Source organism: Arvicola amphibius, chromosome 14, assembly GCF_903992535.2.
Source record: "Arvicola amphibius chromosome 14, mArvAmp1.2, whole genome shotgun sequence".
Taxonomy (NCBI): domain Eukaryota; kingdom Metazoa; phylum Chordata; class Mammalia; order Rodentia; family Cricetidae; genus Arvicola; species Arvicola amphibius.
In genome coordinates, this window is record NC_052060.1 from 5,616,500 (window position 1) to 5,633,306 (window position 16,807).

Sequence of the window (16,807 nt, forward strand, 5' to 3'; positions counted from 1 at the left end):
CACCCAATATGAGTCTTGGAAGGTTGAGAGTAGGGTGTTCACATTGGGGAGGGAGGGAGGGAAGGAAGGAGGGAGGAAGATTAGGGTTAGGGAGACAGAATTTTGAGGAAGATCAAGCCCTTGCTATGGTCAAGCCTTGCTCATAACTTCATTCGTCTTTGGGGGCTTGATTCTAGAATGCTCTTCAGAGTCAAGCACAGTGGAAGGACCTGCAGCTGAGTACAGGAGTGAGCACTGGTCAGCAGGCCTCCCTGAAGGCTGGGGTCTTCTTTCCGGTGACTCTAGGAGCTGGCTAACACTACCATTGCTGTGTGCGTGTGGTCAACACCCGTGCTGACCATTAATGTTCATTCCTCATTCTCCAGAAGCCCTTTGGGCAGGAGGCAATTAGCAGCAGGCAGGGAAGATGTTTGGAAGGTTAGCTCCTTTTCCCAGAGTCACAATGCCAGAAAGAGGAAGCTGTGGAAGCTGAACACCTGTCCAGCTGCTGTCTTCTCACCTGTTCCCGAGGTGAAGATAGCCAGCAGTGTCAAACGGTGCTGGAGCGCTCCAGCTGGCAGGTCTCCAAGTCAGCTCCTATGATTCTTTCCCAAGAATGCTTTTACTTGTCACACCAAGGGATCATGTGGTGTGGGCTCCCTTCACTGGGCAGGGTCCACTGGTAGGCAGCAGCTCTCCCCAGGCTCTTATAGACTTGTCCTCATCCAGTTATGACCTGGCCTCAGGCCAGAGCTGTTCAGTGGAAGTGTGACTGAGGGCTGGGGATATAGCTCGGTGGGAAAACACTTGCCAAGGCTGCCCAGGGCCCTCTACACCAACACAGAGGTAATGAGAAAGAAAGCAAGGGAGGAAGAGAAGGAAGCGTGGGGTGGGGGTAAATACCAGGGCAAAAGAGAAACTTAGAGCCATGTGTAACTCCTCAGAGCTAATCTCACCTCTCCCCTCCCCTCTCCTCTTAGCAGGGTCCATAGTTTAGAAGAAGGCAGGCACACCAGCACATGGCTGTAATTCTAGCACGTGGGAGATTTGACATGGAGGACACAGGAGTTCTGAGGCCAGCCTGGACAGACAGACACACAGACACACACAGCACTATGGAGATGCATTTGGGTGTGGCTTCAAGGAAAAGCAAGTCTCAGTGTGGTAGAGATCAAGAATGGGGTGCTGTTTTTCTATAGTCCTTCCTTTTGTGACAAGCAGTAACTCAAGGGCCGAGACTTACATGCACATGGCAGGAGAAGAGCCCATGTTGGTGGCAGGAGGAGGTGGCTGGTTTATGTTGCTCGAGCAGATCACCTTTTATCTTTTTTCATTAACTGTGGACCATGGGATGGTGCCACCCACCAACACCAGGGTACCCTTTCTCGTTCATCCTCTTAAGACATGCTCTCTTAGGTCAGTTTTAAATCCAGTCAAACTGGCAATGAAGACCAACCACTTAGAGTAAAGATTCAGGCAGGACGCTCAGCTAATAAGGCACCTGAAATCTTAAGAGATGGACCGTGTGCGCACATCTACGTGGTGACAAGAAGTCAGGGTAAGGCCAACAGGAGCTGGCAGCTAGTATTTGGGAGTTTCCCCCAGAGCTATCTCAGCTTTACTACAGTTTATAGGTCAGAACCAAGATGAGAGGTGAGTTTCAGACCAAGAGAATCTCCCAAGGTGACTGTGTCCCCTCCCTCCTGCTCCCGGGCTGCTTGTAGGTGGATGTGGCAGCACCTCAGTCACTGTCTAGTGTGTCCTTCTAATAACTTGCTGAGGCAGAGGAGTGTAGGTGGCACAATAACAGATGAGATAGACGTCATTTTAACTGTAGAACCAAAAACCCAACACTGAGGAAAATATCCTGGTACAGAAACTAGGGCTGACAAGGGCACAGCAGGGGAAAGCCTGGAGGAGCTCATATTCTCCTCTTCCCTTTCTATAATGTCAAAGCTGGGAAATGTACACACACGTGAGCTGTCCCTACCCGTTGTCGTTCTTTGCTGATTTAAAAGTCATGGTCTTTTTGAATAAGCATTTTACTTCTTGGGTCTCAAGTATTTGTGACCCAAGAATTCCCTTGAAGGCCAAGCTTCCCTGCAAGGAGAATCTGAAGAAATCTAACCCAATGTCTTGGTTCTAGAAAAGCTTTGCTTTCTCACCTTTCAGCCTCTATTTTTAAAATTTACGTATTTAGGTTTCTCAAGACAGGGTTTCTCTGTGTAGCCGTGGCTGTCCTGGAGCCCTCTGAAGACCAGGCTGCCTCCTGGTGCTGGGATTAATGGCATGCACCCCGCCCCCACCAGGCTCAGCCTCTATTTTAAGCATTTACTATTCAATATGCACACACATGCATGCAGACAAGCATGCACCAAGGCACATGGTGGATAGAGGACAATTTCTGGGAAGCTGATTCTCTCTTCACCATGTGGGTCCTGGGGACTGAATGACCACTGAGTCATCTTGGTGGCCCACTGAATGACATGTAACTTAGAATGGTCTCCAGATCATTGCCTAGTCAAAGAATGAACTTCAACTCCTGCTCCTCGTCACCACCTCCCAGTTCTGGGGTCACACATGTGTATGACCACATGGCTCATTGTCTATTTCTCCAATTTCCATCCAAAGGACTGCATCCTCTCTCCTGCTCAATAAAGAGTTCCTGCCATGCACCCCTTGCTTTTCTCCTGCACTTATTTTGGTCTACCTTTTCCCTTAGTTTTCCTGCTAGTAAATATGACCACATTTACCCACTCATGTCCAAGTCTGGATTACAACCTTTCCATTTCTTTCCCCCCGTTTCTGGGAGGGGTGGTTGAGACAGGGTGGCCCCAGACTCAGTCTTCCCTCCTTAGCCTCTCAAGTCCTGAGACTACTGACAGGGGCCACTGCACTCAGCTTCTCGCACACCTTCTAGTCAGACCAACAATGAAGCCCCAGCTGGGTTACTCATGTCTAGGTGGCCCCACTACTATCATTACTGTCCATACCCACTGCCCCACTACAGAAGTCTGCAGGGTGCTCCTCTGCCTCTAGTCCCCTACCTGCTCTTCAAGGGCAGTGTCAACTCCAGTTCGCTAAGGTTTGCTGAGTGACTTCCATATGCCTTCTTCAATGCTACAGTTCTACTGCCCTAAACAGGTGCCCTCAACACCAGAAGCTACTTAGTAATCAAGGAAGAAATGACTACTGGGGCTGGATAGATGGCTTGGTAGCTCAAAGTGCTTAGTGTGGGTCCCAGCACCCACAGAATGACTCCCAACCACCTGTAACTCCAGTACCAGCTAATCCCAACTGCCACGATACACATAAAATACCTCTAAATGACTCCTAGACATCTACACTGAATTTCCCACCTGTGCCCAAATCTGAAGTCTGATACTAAAATACATTCCCTTCACAGTACAGGGCTTCTTGCTGCTGTTTTTAGAGGTTTCCTGATTGACTGATTTTTGGTTTTTCAAGACAGGGTGTTTGTGTGTGTAGCCCTGGCTGGCCTAGAACGTGCTCTATACACCAGGCTGGCCTCGAACTCAGAGAACAGACCTTTGTTCCCCTGCATGCTGGATTAGAGGCATGTGCCACCTTGCCTGACTGTAAGCTCTTTATGTGAGTGCTCACATGTGTATCTGTGCACCACATCTTCCTGGTGCCCAAAGAAACCGAAGAGGGCTGGATAGCCTAGAACCAGAGTTACAAACGGTTCTGAGTCTCCATGTCCTGCGAACTGAGCCTGAGTCCTCTGAAAAACAGACAGTGCCCTTAACCAACTAGGCATCTCTCTAGGCCGCTTGATTTTCTGAGATGGGAGCTCATGTAGTCATGATCTTGAACTTGCTATGTAGCCAAAGATGCTTTTGAATTCCTAATCGTCCTTCCTTCCTTTACTTCCCAAGAGCGGGCATTGCAGGTGTCCCTGCCTGGCCTGGCTCAACTCTTGCGTCTCTAGTCACACTCCCCTATCATGTAAATTCAATGTTATTACACCATGAAAGATTTCATTTCTACAATTTTTCCTTATATCTATTCCTTCCTTTCAGTTATCACTGTGTCTGCTTCTTAATGGAATAATTATAATAGTCTCCTAACTGATCCTGTCTTCTGTACAGTGGAAGGAGAATCACGTGCCACAAATTGCCCTCTGACCTCCTACATGTGTACTGTGATTTGTGCATGTCAACACGCGCACACACGCACATGCACACACGCGCGCGCACACACACACACACACACACACACACACACACTGTAAAAACGGGCTGGGGAACCCTTACCTCCTACTGCATTCTTGTGCATACACTCTGTTCCGCTGAAAGTGTTCTCACTGTGCTCTGGACAAGTCTGGTCTTTCTTACCCCAGGTTTCTTCATCCTCCGTTGCTGCAGTGTCTTATGCAGAACAGCCCAATACTGTTTGAGACCTGCTTGATGAAATTCTACTCATGTTAAATAATTCACATTAAATACATTAAGATTTCCGTTTGCCTTCATCTTTAAGTCCTAATATTTATTATATTTATTGAATATGTGCATGCAGTACAGCTCATGTGTACGCAGAGAATCACTCGTGGAAATCAAGTTTTCTCTTTCCCCACGTGGGACACAGGGATCGAACTCAGGTTGTCAGGCTCGGCAGCAAGCATCTTTACTGAACCATCGTGGTCCTTCCCTCGATTTTGAGACAGGGTCTTACGTGGCCCGGGCTGGCCGTGAACTTGCTGTGTAGCTGAGTCTGGGCTTGCATTCCTAATCCTCCTGTTTCCCGAGTCCTGAGGTTATAAACATGTACCACCACGTCTGGGCCTTTAGCTGGAACGCTCATAGCACTGAAATCTTCCACTGTGCATCATGGGGCTGTCCTGTCTCCTCTTAAGGCTAGGACCATGCCTGTATCTACTGTAGTTTCTCACACAATGTCCCATACACATGGTATTTCTTAATGGAGTTGGCTTTAACCTCTGTAATTCTAATTCTATAATTCTACCTTTCTATGGATCTCTCCTAATTAAAGAAAAAAAATTTTTTTTTAATGTCTAGTGGTCAATGTCAGATTCCAAATACTAGACGTTGGTGGCTGGGTGAATGAGACTGTGAATATCATCTCTTCCCAAATCCAAATATCAAACTTGGTCCTTGCTTTTAGGGTCAGCTAAGGAAGAAAAGCAAGTGGTAAAGGTTATGAAAATAACGAAGAAATGAAGATTCATAAAACAGATGTCTGACCCATTACAAATGCTGAGCTTTTGAGGGGCAGGCTCTCTTCTGAGTAGGAGGTGGCCTGGTACCTCAGAGCAAGGAGAGCAGGACCACCCTTATTTCTCAGGCATCAGAGGAGTGAACGCAGCCCCCAGACCTGGTGCTGCCTAGGCATTCGCTAGGGGTGATCTAAAAATGTCTCCTTGTTTACTTAGAAGATCCACATATGCTGAGGGCGAGGTGGGGCCTAATACTATGTCCCAGAGGCTCTGCCAGGTTTTCTTTGTGCTTGGTGAAGGGGTCTGTGAATAGTCACAGATTCTGTGCAGGAGAGCTCAACAAACTGAGAGCTGAGGAAGCAGGTGTGATTTCTGAGGGAGCCACTGGGAAAAGAACTGTCCCTTCCTGCCTCTATTCCCTGCCTCACCGGGTACCTGGGAAAACCAGTCAGATGTTCCCTCTCATTTTCAGACTAGTCGTTCCAACCAAACTCTCAAGGGCCCCTCCTTAGTTCTTCCCACATAACCCAAAGGATTTGTAGTCTAGGAAACCAAAGAATTGTTTCATCAATAAATCAATTTATTTAAAAGAATATGTTACAATTAATTACACTAAGTGACATTACCAAACAATCTTAGAGTGGTTAGCTCTAGAGCAGGGGCTGGAGAAACACTGGAGCCAGTGTGGTCTCTGCATTTTCTCTTCACATTTCATAGATCACAAATAAAAATACAAGACACTGCAGTGAAAATACAATTAGAGTTTCTCTCAAATAAATTAAAAGGATGCATGGCCTGGGGAAACTGAAGCCCAGCTCACTGGCTTAAAAGGGGCCTGATATCAAGTTGGCGCCCATGTTTAGCAGCTGGCCAGGTGCTCCTACCAGAGTCAGCCCCTCTTCAGTCTTGTTCCTCCCTAGACCCCAGTTCCCGTAACCTCAGTTACTGCTGAAAAAGCTGCTGCTTCTAGGTAGAGGGAGCCTGGCAGATGCACTCAGGTTAGATTAAGAGGAAACCAAGGTGGGGGGGCTAAAGAAGCATTCTCCCTCCCACTAGTTCTGAGTATTCGGCCACGCTCTCCCTCCTCCAAAACGAAGTTAAAGTAACCCACAACACTGGCGAAGGAGCGGCCATGTGCTGAGGCCATCCCCAGACATATTAATGGACTGGAGACAGGGAGACCCTCCAGTCCGGGAGACTTCAGGTCAACTCATATGCATGCAGGTCCCTTTAAGAAAGCAGCTTTCTAGGAGCTGGCCCTTAAGCTGGAAATTCTGAGATGAAAGAGGTGTCCCCTCTTATCAGTGCCCTACTTTGCTGCTCCAAGCATGGGACTGGAGCTATAAAATGGGTAACTCAAAGCTACTGGCCCAGGTAACTAAAGGATAAAACTAAATGGGCCAGGCAAGAGGATGCTGGAATATTTATCTCGTTCCTCCCTGAGAGCTCTGTCCAGGCCTCGGAGCTGCCCTGAGCACTAATCTGTAGCTGTGCTGAGCTTAGGCCCCGGCATGGGAAGGGCAGGACAATGGGGACCATGATAAAAATACAAAGAGCAGCAAGCTCAAAGCACTACCCAAACAAAGCTTTCTACAGGGTCAGGTTTCTCAGGGTCCATAAAAATTTTCTGAATTTTTGTCTCATAGAAACTCAACATGGAGGAGACAATGGGAGACCAGGAAGATCCTGCTGGGGTGAAGATGGGGTGGCGGATTCCCTTTCTCAGAGACAAACTGCAAAAGAAGACTGGGAGACAGATGCCATCCTGGGCAGAAGCCAGGACTACAAAACATAGTAGGGACTGAAGAAAGAAAGTGCAGGGGAAATGGGCAGATGGAGTAGAGTTACATCTAACACTGCTTCATGCAAAGGGACTGGATGCTGTGGGTCTCTGGCCGTGGTGGCCTCTGCCTCCATGACTGGAGCCCCACTCTGATCCCTCTGGGTCTCCCCCTTCCCGTCTCCTTGCTGCAGCTATGAGACCACCTCAAGTAGGCTGCTCCTACACAGATTCTGTTAACAGGCCAACACCTTTGGGGCTCATACTTAGAAACCTCCAAAAAGCCCTGTCTCTTCTCTAGAAGGCTGTTGAGTAGACTCCTTCATGCCTCTCTCACCGAGGGAACAGGAGCACAATGTTGCCATTTTTACAGTTTGAACAAAGATGACCTCCAAAGTACCTTGGAGTAGAAATCAATGCATCTACTTTTAAGGTACTCAGACTCAGGATTAAAGCCAGATGGAAGAGTTGATCCGGGATCAAAGCCTTCAAATCAAGTACCACCCTCTCCAACTTTAAACACTCACCATTCTTATATTTTATACTCCGTGGTCCCACAGATTTGCAGAGGGAAGGAATAGACTATCCTAAAAGGTTCACACCTTCCCGGGACAAGTGGCTGCCAGAATAATAGAGACAGAAAAGTGGTCTCCTAGGAATCTGCAAAACCAGTATGAAAGTAGTATGAAGTTTTAAAACAAACCCAACACTGCCAACACCACCCAATTCTGGCTGCCTTCCAGCTGTATAAAGCCCAGGATGCCAGCCTATGGAGGCTTCTATTTGGAAGGTACAGCGGGGAAGCAGGAACTCAAGGTCTGAGAATATTACCCTAGTGCCAGCCCTGGCCTGTGCCCCTAATGTAGTTCTTAGGTCCTAGAAGTCCAAATGCAAAGGCAGACAAGGACCTCTTCTATTTCTGAGACAGGGTCTCATGGAATCAAGGATAACCCTGAACTCAGGATGGGCTTGAACTTCTGACTAAGTGCTGAGATTACAGGTGTGCACCACCACACCCAGATTTATGCTGTGCTGGGGTGGAACCTAGGGCTTTGTGCATACCAGGCAAGCACTCTGCCCACTGAGGCCCAATCCAGCCCCAGATGAAGAACTCTGAGAGACTTCTCTTCAGTCCCCTTTGAAGTAAAGAGTGGAGACCAACTGAAATCAAGCATATTCCACTTCTCCCTGGCCCTGAGCTGGCATGAACAGGGCTATGATTTGGTTGACAGAGACCCAGACTCTAAGTTTACCCAAGTCACTCCCTCCCCACAAAACTGTTTAAGGTAGTTACTAGACAGGAACGGAGGAGGTAAACCCTTATAAATATGAGGCACTGCTTCCCTCCTCCTCTCCGTATGTTCCTGCCCGACTGTCCCTGTCACAGAAGAAAAGTTTCCTATGGTGACAGCTCCCTGACACTACCCTCACCTCTGTTTTGGGCCAGTTGAAAGGAAGCATATAAAAGGCCCGAAAGAAACAGGAAGGAGATGTAGAATGGACTAGAGTCACAATGACTTTGAATGGAGACCATAGGTCTTTAGACTCCCTGTAGACCTGCAGTCTAGCTGCTCTTGAGAAACAGCCTTTCTCCTCCTCAGCACCCTCTTGAAGATAAAGACATACATTCCTTGCTCCTCGGACTCTATGGCAAACCAATAGCCAGAAACTGTACTCAACACACAAAAAAAGGGGGGAACCAAGCAGGTTGTAAACTTTCTGAGTCCTGCATGAGGAGAGGTATTTTCCCTGTAATTTTTTTTCCTTTTTAAAGTTTGTTTCAAAATAAAGAGAGCAAGAGAGAGGTCATGAATTCAGCGAAAGATGTGTAAAAACACAAGCTAAAAAAGGTACTGCCATCAATAGGAAATTTAAAAAGAAATATATATGTATATACGTGCAGCTAATTTGTGTATATATAATTTTTTACATACATACATATATATGCTTGAACAGTGCAAACGGATGGAGTTCATAGTTCCAGTTTTAAAAATATAGTACAGGAGAGTCTGTTGGTACGAGGCCTGGGGAAACGACAAGGGTGCCTTTGGCGAGTTGGTTGGGCTTCCTTCTGTCTGATCTCAGTGGACTTCGGGCACTATCAACCTGCTCTTCTCTACCAGCTCAGTTCCAGAGACGTGGAGTTCACAGGGAGTTATTAATATTTAGCTTAGGACTTTGGGATAGAACGACCTTTTTTTCTTCTTTTGTGTTAATGGTTACTGTCTGACATGGGAGACAAGAGGGCCAAGAGGATGAGGGCAAGGAGAAGGGATGGGATGAGGAAAGGCTAGGTGGCCACATCCCTCTGCTGTGACCTCGCCATCTGGAAAATATTCTGAAAGGAAAAAAAAAAGAAGAGTTATTGAGGAGCAGCGTGGCCTCCGATCTGGAGACAAGCCTCAGACAGAGCTGGAGCAGCAAGCCTAGCGGAGAGCTTGACCAGCTTCCCATCCAGAACCACAGCCTCCTTGAGCACAGAGAACTCTCTCTCACTACCACCACCTGGCTCAGTCTTCCTGTTTTACAAGAGACAACTCAGATCTAAGGAAGTTGCTTTGCCCAAAATCACAGACCAAAGAAGCAGGAGAAATCCCAGGTGACTTTCAGAGCCCAGTGTTCTTTCTACTATAGCAAGAACATCAACTTCCACATGACTGACTGGACCTTTTGATTTCCTGATTTTCTCTGAGAATTTAAGTAGCTAAGTATTTAGACAGAGTCTTCTAAATTCTGCTCCAGCACGGATGCTATAAACAACAGTGCAACAAATTTCCCCCACATGTATGTTCTTGGTTAGTGAAGAAAGACCCTACTGTGACTTATCCAGGCAGACGGCTAAAACTCAGGGCAGGTGCTCTCCTGGGTCAGGAACAGCATGGAGGGTTGGTTATTCGATTAAAACAACAACAACAACAGTAAAAATCAAACAAACAGGCAGAAGAGGGTCCATGAAGTCATGAGAGGTGGGAGAGCCTGCAGCCAGTGTCCACCCCTACACAAGGGGAGAAGCAGGGCTTTGTGCATAGCCCATTCACCATCCAGAGGCCAGCCTTGCTGGGAGAATGTCCTGGCTCACATGGGACAATCAGTCTCTAACTAATATTCCTAGAAAGACAGAAATGGAGGTGAGGGTCCCGGTATTTGGTAATGGACCTATAAATTTTAAATAAGATGAGGAAATTAATTCAAGAATTCTTTACAATTACCTCTTTTCTCCACTTGAGCTCGCAGAATACCCTCTCAAAGCATTCATGCATGTAATTGAACTGGAAAAAAAAAAGGTAGCAATACTCACTGACTTCCCAAGAGCAAACACAAGATCCCGTCTTTGAACTTCAGCTCTATCACCCCACCTTCCAAACCCACCCAGGACCTGCTGTGAACCATAAACACAGACCTGGCAATCTATTGTTCTCGAGCTCCTCCTAGTGGTGACTATGACATATGGATGCAAATTTCACAATCCCAGCTGGACAAAACATCAAACTATTCCTTTTGATCTTATGGCTATCAACAAAGGAATAAAAGCATGTGCTCAGGGCTATAGAAATGCTCCAGAGAAACCAGGCTGTGATGGCATTCATCCTTAATCCCAGCACTCGGAAGGCAGAAGCAGGTGGATTTGAGCTCAAAGCCGCCTGGTCTACATTAGCAAGTCCCAGGCCAACCATGGCTTCATAGTTTGATCTTGTCACAAACAAAAATACAACAAACAATAACTATAGCAAGACAATGGAGAAAAAGCTTTCTCTGAGATCCCAACTTCATTGCTTCCTAGAGCCCCAGACTCATGCGATTTTCTCTTTAGTTCCCACTAGGATTTACTTAAAGCCCACTCTATCTCCCCTGTGCCCCCATCTCCCACTCACATATGGCGTGAAGATTTTAACCCATCGAGGCTTCTTCTCTCCTCGCGCATATTCAAAACAGAAGGCCGTCCCCTCTTCATCTGTGTCCCACCGCTGCATTTCATCCCATTCAAATGCTATCACCTGGTTCTAGACGGCCAAGAACAGAGTGAGGACCTCAGACCAGCTGAGCCAAAGGGGTTCTGACAGAGAAACACTAGTGCTTCAGGGAAAGGCTGGGACAAGAGAAACTGAGGCTGGGACAGTGGCTCAGTGGTAAGTGCTTGCTGGGCAAGGTGACCTGAGTTTGAGCCCCAGAACCCGGACAAAGGTGGAAAAAGAGAAAAAGACTCTATAAAGTCGTCTTAAAACCTCCACAAATTCACCATGACATGCATGTGTGTGCATGCACACACACAACACGTGCACGCGCACTCACATGAACACAAGCACACACATGCACACACACACTCACAAGCATGCACACACGCACACGCATGTGCACACACGCCCACACCATATAATAATCAAAATGAATAATTTGGTGTAAGGAGTCAGTGAAGTAAGGATCAATATGGTTTCACTGATTATCAACACAGGTTTGATTTCAATTGCCCCACAAAGAGGATCTAAAACACAGAACGCATCACAGAGCTCCTGGCCCAGCCCCGGGGAACTCCTACCTCCAGCTGCCCTTCTTCAGTGCAGGCATGAAGCTTAAAGTGCGTGATGCTGATGGCTGTGATAACGTGCCCCTTCCTCCTGGAGTCACAGGCACAGTGTGGGAAGATGATTTCATTGTAGCCCTCACAAGTCCTTAGCATGTTGAGGTACTAAATAAACAAGAATGAAAACCATGTCACAAGACACTGAAGCACAATGCAGAGTCACTCGGTGGACAAGAGTATTTCACCGAAACTACCCAAAGCCCTGGCTTCTGACTCGCATTTGTCCCTGGTCGGGCCGGGCCTCTGTGCACTCCTTTATCCCATCCTCAGCTTCAACTGCCACCTCCCAACACCAGTTCTTCACTAAAGAGACAGGAGAGACGCTGTTGTCAAGACCACCAGCTTCAGAAAGGAATTCCGACGGCAGCCAGTGTGGTCCTCTCCCTCCACTGCACTTCAGGCATGGGAATCTAATCTATCTTCACAATTGTTTCCACCCATCTTTGCTAACCACGTCACACCGATCTTAATGATGGAGACTAAACTACTACACAGCTCACACTCATAGCCCAACTCGTCCTCTTGTCACTTCACAGAACCAGAGTGAGGTTATTGGTCAGAAATGGAGCAATTAGACCAGATTCCTAGACTTTCCTTTCTTCACCATCAATTAATCCCTAAGTGACTCTGTTGTCACAAGTCTCAAGTATATAAGTGTGGTAGTTGCCAACTCAACACATTCTAAAGCCGACTGAGAAAGGGGCTCCGTGAGGAACTGTCTAGACTGAGCTGTCCATGGGCACGTCTGTGGTGGGGGTGGGGTTACATGTTGAAGCCTAAACGCGAGCGGCACAACTGCCGGGCTTGGGGTGTTGGACTGTGTAAAGGGGAAAGGTGGGCTGAGCACAGGCATGCGTGTTCTGTACTGTGCGGCGTGCTGGGACGAGCTGTTTCAAGTCCCACAGCCTGAACCACAAACTCAAATAAACCTTCAGCTGCTGTCAGGGCATTTCAACACAGCAGCACAGATAAACTAAGACGCCAGCCTCCCCATACAGCATCCAGACCCACATACACAAATACATGATCCTCTCAAGGTTAATCCAGAGACGGCTCTGCACTCTGAAGCTCACTCGACCTTGCTCCTGATCTACTGCTATCCCTGGTCTCTGAGTCAACTCACAATTCCAAGGTGAGAAGGCACATGGATGGAACATGAAAGCATGCAGACAAAGGGAGATGAAGGAGGAAATAAAAAGATTCACGATCTCTGAGCTGGTGTCCTTCCAAGGGTTGCCTCTGAAATAAGCGTACGGGATTACTCCCACACAGGCACAGGAAGTTACACAAGACCAGGGCACGCCTTTAATCCCAGCACTTGGGAGGCAGAGGCAGGTGAATCTCCATGAGTTCGAGGCCAGCCTGGTCTACAGAGCTAGCTCCAGGACAGGCTCCAAAGCTACAGAGAAACCCTGTCTCGAAAAACAAAACAAAACAACAACAACAACAAAAAAAAAAGGATGTCTTAAGAGCTCAAGGAGTGGCAGTACACCACTTGGAGTACAAAAAGGAGTGGTTATGAAATGACAGATCTGGAAATTACTTTTAAAAACTCTAAAGCAGGGGGCTAGCTAGAGAGATAGCTCAGCATTTAAGAACAGTTGCGCAGGCAGAGGATCAAAGTCTGGTTTCCAGCACTCACACTGCAGGGTTCACAACTGTCTATTACTCTAGCTCCGAAAGATATGACAACCTCTTCTAGATTCTTTGGGCAATGCATGCACATGGTACACATACAGACAAGCAGACAAACACACATTAAAAACAAAAACAATTTCCAGAGTAGGGACTGGGAGATTAGCTCAGTGGAAAAATACTTGCCAAACACATGTGAAGTCCTGGTTTCAACCTTCAGCATTACGAAGAGGGAAGCAAATAAAAAAACAAAAACTCTAGTACAAGACAGAGCCAAACAAAGCATGCAGGTTATAAGGTGAAGACAGCCAGCCAGTGTAGCAGGTAGTACATGTACCATCCTTTCAGCTTCTCTGTGTGCTTAAAAACTTAGGATGAAATGGTAAAGGAAAAAAATGCCCTGAACCCAGGCTCCCAACATCCAATCCAAGCCATACTCCTAACACAGTCATTAGAAATGCTGACAGGCGGGAGCTGGAGAAATGGCTCAGCGGTTAAGAGCACTGGCTGCTCTCCTAGAGGTCCTGAGCTCAATTCCCAGCAACCACATGGTGGCTCACAACCATCTGTAATGAGATCTGGTGCCCTCCTCTGGCGTGCAGGCATACATGGAGGCAGAATGTTGTATACATAATAAATAAATAAATCTTTAAAAAAAAAAAGACATGCTGACAGGCTCACACACAGTTATTCTGCTCAAGGGTGCTTCAGAACCTATAATGCAGGTGGGTGTCGCAGGACCTGAAGATGAGTTCTGCATGTTCTTTCACAAAAAAAAAAAAAAAAAAAAAAAAGTCGACACTGGTGCAGGACAATTGCCTATATTCTGTCAATTATGTTTTAAACAAACGCTGATTGGCCAGTAGCCAGACAGGAAGTAGAGGTGGGTTTATGAGAACATGAGAATTCTGGGAAGGAGGAAGCCCATTCCTCCCCAGTCCTGTCCCAACCATAGAAGAAGGATGATGTGATTGCCCCGCTGAAAAAGGTACTGAGCCATGTGGCTAACATAGATAAGAATAATGGGTTAATATAAGTTATAAGAGTTAATAACAAGCCTGAGTTAATGGGCCAATCAGTTTATAACTAATGTAGACTTCTATGTGATTTCTTTGGGACCTAACGACTGTGGGAACTGGGCAGGACAGAAACCTCAGACAACACAACATAAAAGAAATTCATTGAGAATTGTCTTCTGCTGTTCTGACAAACTTATCTGTATATTCCTAATAGGGCATTTTATTGTACAGATTTTTTTTCTTTTAGATAGGGTCTTATTATGTGGTCAGGTGGGATAACCTGGAGCAGGTTAAATACACCAGACTAGCCTTAAACTTGTTTCTGTCTCTGTCATGAGTACTAGAATCACAAGCTTGGTCCACCATACCCAGGCCCTCTGTATTCTTCTCTCTCTCTCTCTCTCTTTTTTTTTTTTTTAAAGCAGCATGCAGATAAAGGCAAAGATTAGAAAAAGCTACCAGGAGAGACATGGACCTCTGCATATTCTGAAAGCTCTGTGATATTAAGAAAATATTATTCCTGGGGCCTCTCCCACTGAAAAAGGTCGCCTGGAAGTAAAGGGCACCGCCTCTCCCTTGACTCCGGGGAAACATGCAACATGAGCGGCAGTTCTAACCCCACTCCTAACCCCAGCTCTACTCTGACGAGTCACATGATCCTACAAACTGATTTGGATGTGAATGACTCAGATAGGCCCAAGGGTTTGAACACTTGGTCCCCAGCTGGCTGTGGAAGGAAGCTGCAGGAGGCAGACCTCGCTGGAAGAAGTGGGTCCCTAAGGGAGTCTCTCACTCCTGTCACCATGATGGACGGACTGGATCCTCTCTAACTATAAGCCAGGGTAACTTCTTCCTCCCTTACGTCACTTCTTGTCTAGTATTTGGTCACAATAAGCAAGAAAAGTAACTAGGACACTGGGTAAGGACTGCACTCTGAGTGCACTTTGTAAAATGAGGCGAACACTTCATAACCAGTCTAGAACCAGATCTCTTCTTGTCCTTGGATTCAACAGTGTCACTCCTGAAAGCAAAAGACCTTCAAGAACGTCCTTATTGGCCTAAATTCTAAAGCTAATCTGAATGGAAACTAGGGGCACCCGTGTCCTTGACAGGAAGTCAGATAACAGTCTTACTGGGACCCGGTCTTTGGAGACTCTCGGGTTGGCATTATTTCTTAGGTTCAAATACACAATCCTAACATTGTTGCATTTGTAGCAAACTTGAAAAGAAGAAACACTGAAACTTTACATGAATTTAAAATTAGAAAAGGTAAAAATTTTTATTTTCTAACATATTTATAACATATATCTAAAAAACCAAACGTTAAAGCTAGGCACGGTGTCTACCTCTCTGATACTAGAACCTGGGAGGTGGAAGTGGGAAGATGCTTAAGACCAGCTTTGGCTAGATAGCAAGTGAAACCCCAGTCTGGGTAGGAGACCTAGCCTAAAAATAAAGCAAGCACACAGAATTATTCTGTCCATTCTCTATTTTGAATAGCTAAATATTACATATGACTTAGGTAAGTGGACCACTTAGGTAAAGAGGAAAAGTATAGAAAGGACATTTTATAAATGTTCAGTAGTTAATGAGAGTACCTAACAGAGCAGTACAGTTCAGGTGAATGGGCAAAGGGTCCATTCTAAAGAATCCTGTGCTCTCCCAGCTCACTTGTCTAAGGTCAAACCAAAGGTCTAATGGAAATACGGAGGAACCCTGGGAGCCAAATCTCCCCAAGCTCAAATTGAGATTCTGAAGCTCTTCAGGTTTCACAATCTTAAGTACGCTTTTTTCTTCCTTTTTTTTTTTTTTCTTCCTTTTTTTTTTTTTTGGAGATAGGGTTTCTCTGTGTTAACAGCCCTGGCTATCCTGGAACTCGCTCTGTGGACCAAAATGGCCTAGAACTCACTGAGATCCACCTGCCTATGCCTTCTGAGTGCTGGGATTAAAGGTGTGTGCCACCACTGCCCAGCTTCCAAGTATGCTTTTTAAAATGTATTTTCTACTTTTATTGTATGTATATGCATGTTTTCCTTCATATATGTTTATATACCACATGTGTGCCTGGTGCTGTGGGGGCAGAAGAAGGCATCAGATCCTCTGACCTGCAGTTAGATAGTTGTGAGTTGCTGATGTGGGCGCTGGAACCTGACCCTCAGTCCTCTTCAAGAGTAGCCAGAGCTTTTCACCACTGAGCCATCTCTCCAATCCCCAGGACAATGGATTTTTGTTTATTTTTTGAAAGAAGACCTCAAAAAGTAGCTCTGGCTGGCCTGGAGTTCCTATGCAGGCTGGCCTCACACTCACAGTGATCTACATGTGTGTGCCATCAGTGATCTACATGTGCGTGCCATCACACGTGATCCCAGTGCTAATATCTTTCTTTTTAAAGATTTATTTAATTATTTATTTATTATGAATACAATACTCTGCCTGCATGTGTACCTGCACCCCTGAAGAAGGCAGCAGATCTCATTACAGATGGTTGTGAGCCACCATGTGGTTGCTGGGAATTGAACTCAGGACCTCTGGAAGAAGAGTCAGTGCTCTTAACTGCTAAGCCATCTCTCCAGCCCCTCCAGTGCTAGTATCTTAAAGAACAGTTGTGTTTTAAAATA

At 46.3% G+C, this 16,807-nt stretch overlaps 1 protein-coding gene across 3 annotated transcripts in view; it reads right to left on the bottom strand.

Moving 5' to 3' along the window:
* Positions 1-5,735: 5,735 nt before the first annotated feature.
* The window catches only part of Snx27 (sorting nexin 27), an 81,088-nt gene continuing 70,016 nt past the window's right edge, over positions 5,736-16,807 (bottom strand). For 2 of the 3 annotated variants that reach the window (XM_038311527.1, XM_038311529.1), the window contains exons 9-12: positions 11,491-11,640; positions 10,829-10,957; positions 10,166-10,225; positions 5,736-9,294 (exon numbers count right to left, since the gene is read on the bottom strand). In XM_038311527.1, the coding sequence (XP_038167455.1) occupies positions 9,247-9,294; positions 10,166-10,225; positions 10,829-10,957; positions 11,491-11,640 (387 nt within the window). In that variant the 3' untranslated portion in view covers positions 5,736-9,246. Of the gene's footprint in view, positions 10,065-10,165; positions 10,226-10,828; positions 10,958-11,490; positions 11,641-16,807 lie in introns of all 3 variants that reach the window. The other variant, XM_038311528.1, reaches the window with a different exon arrangement.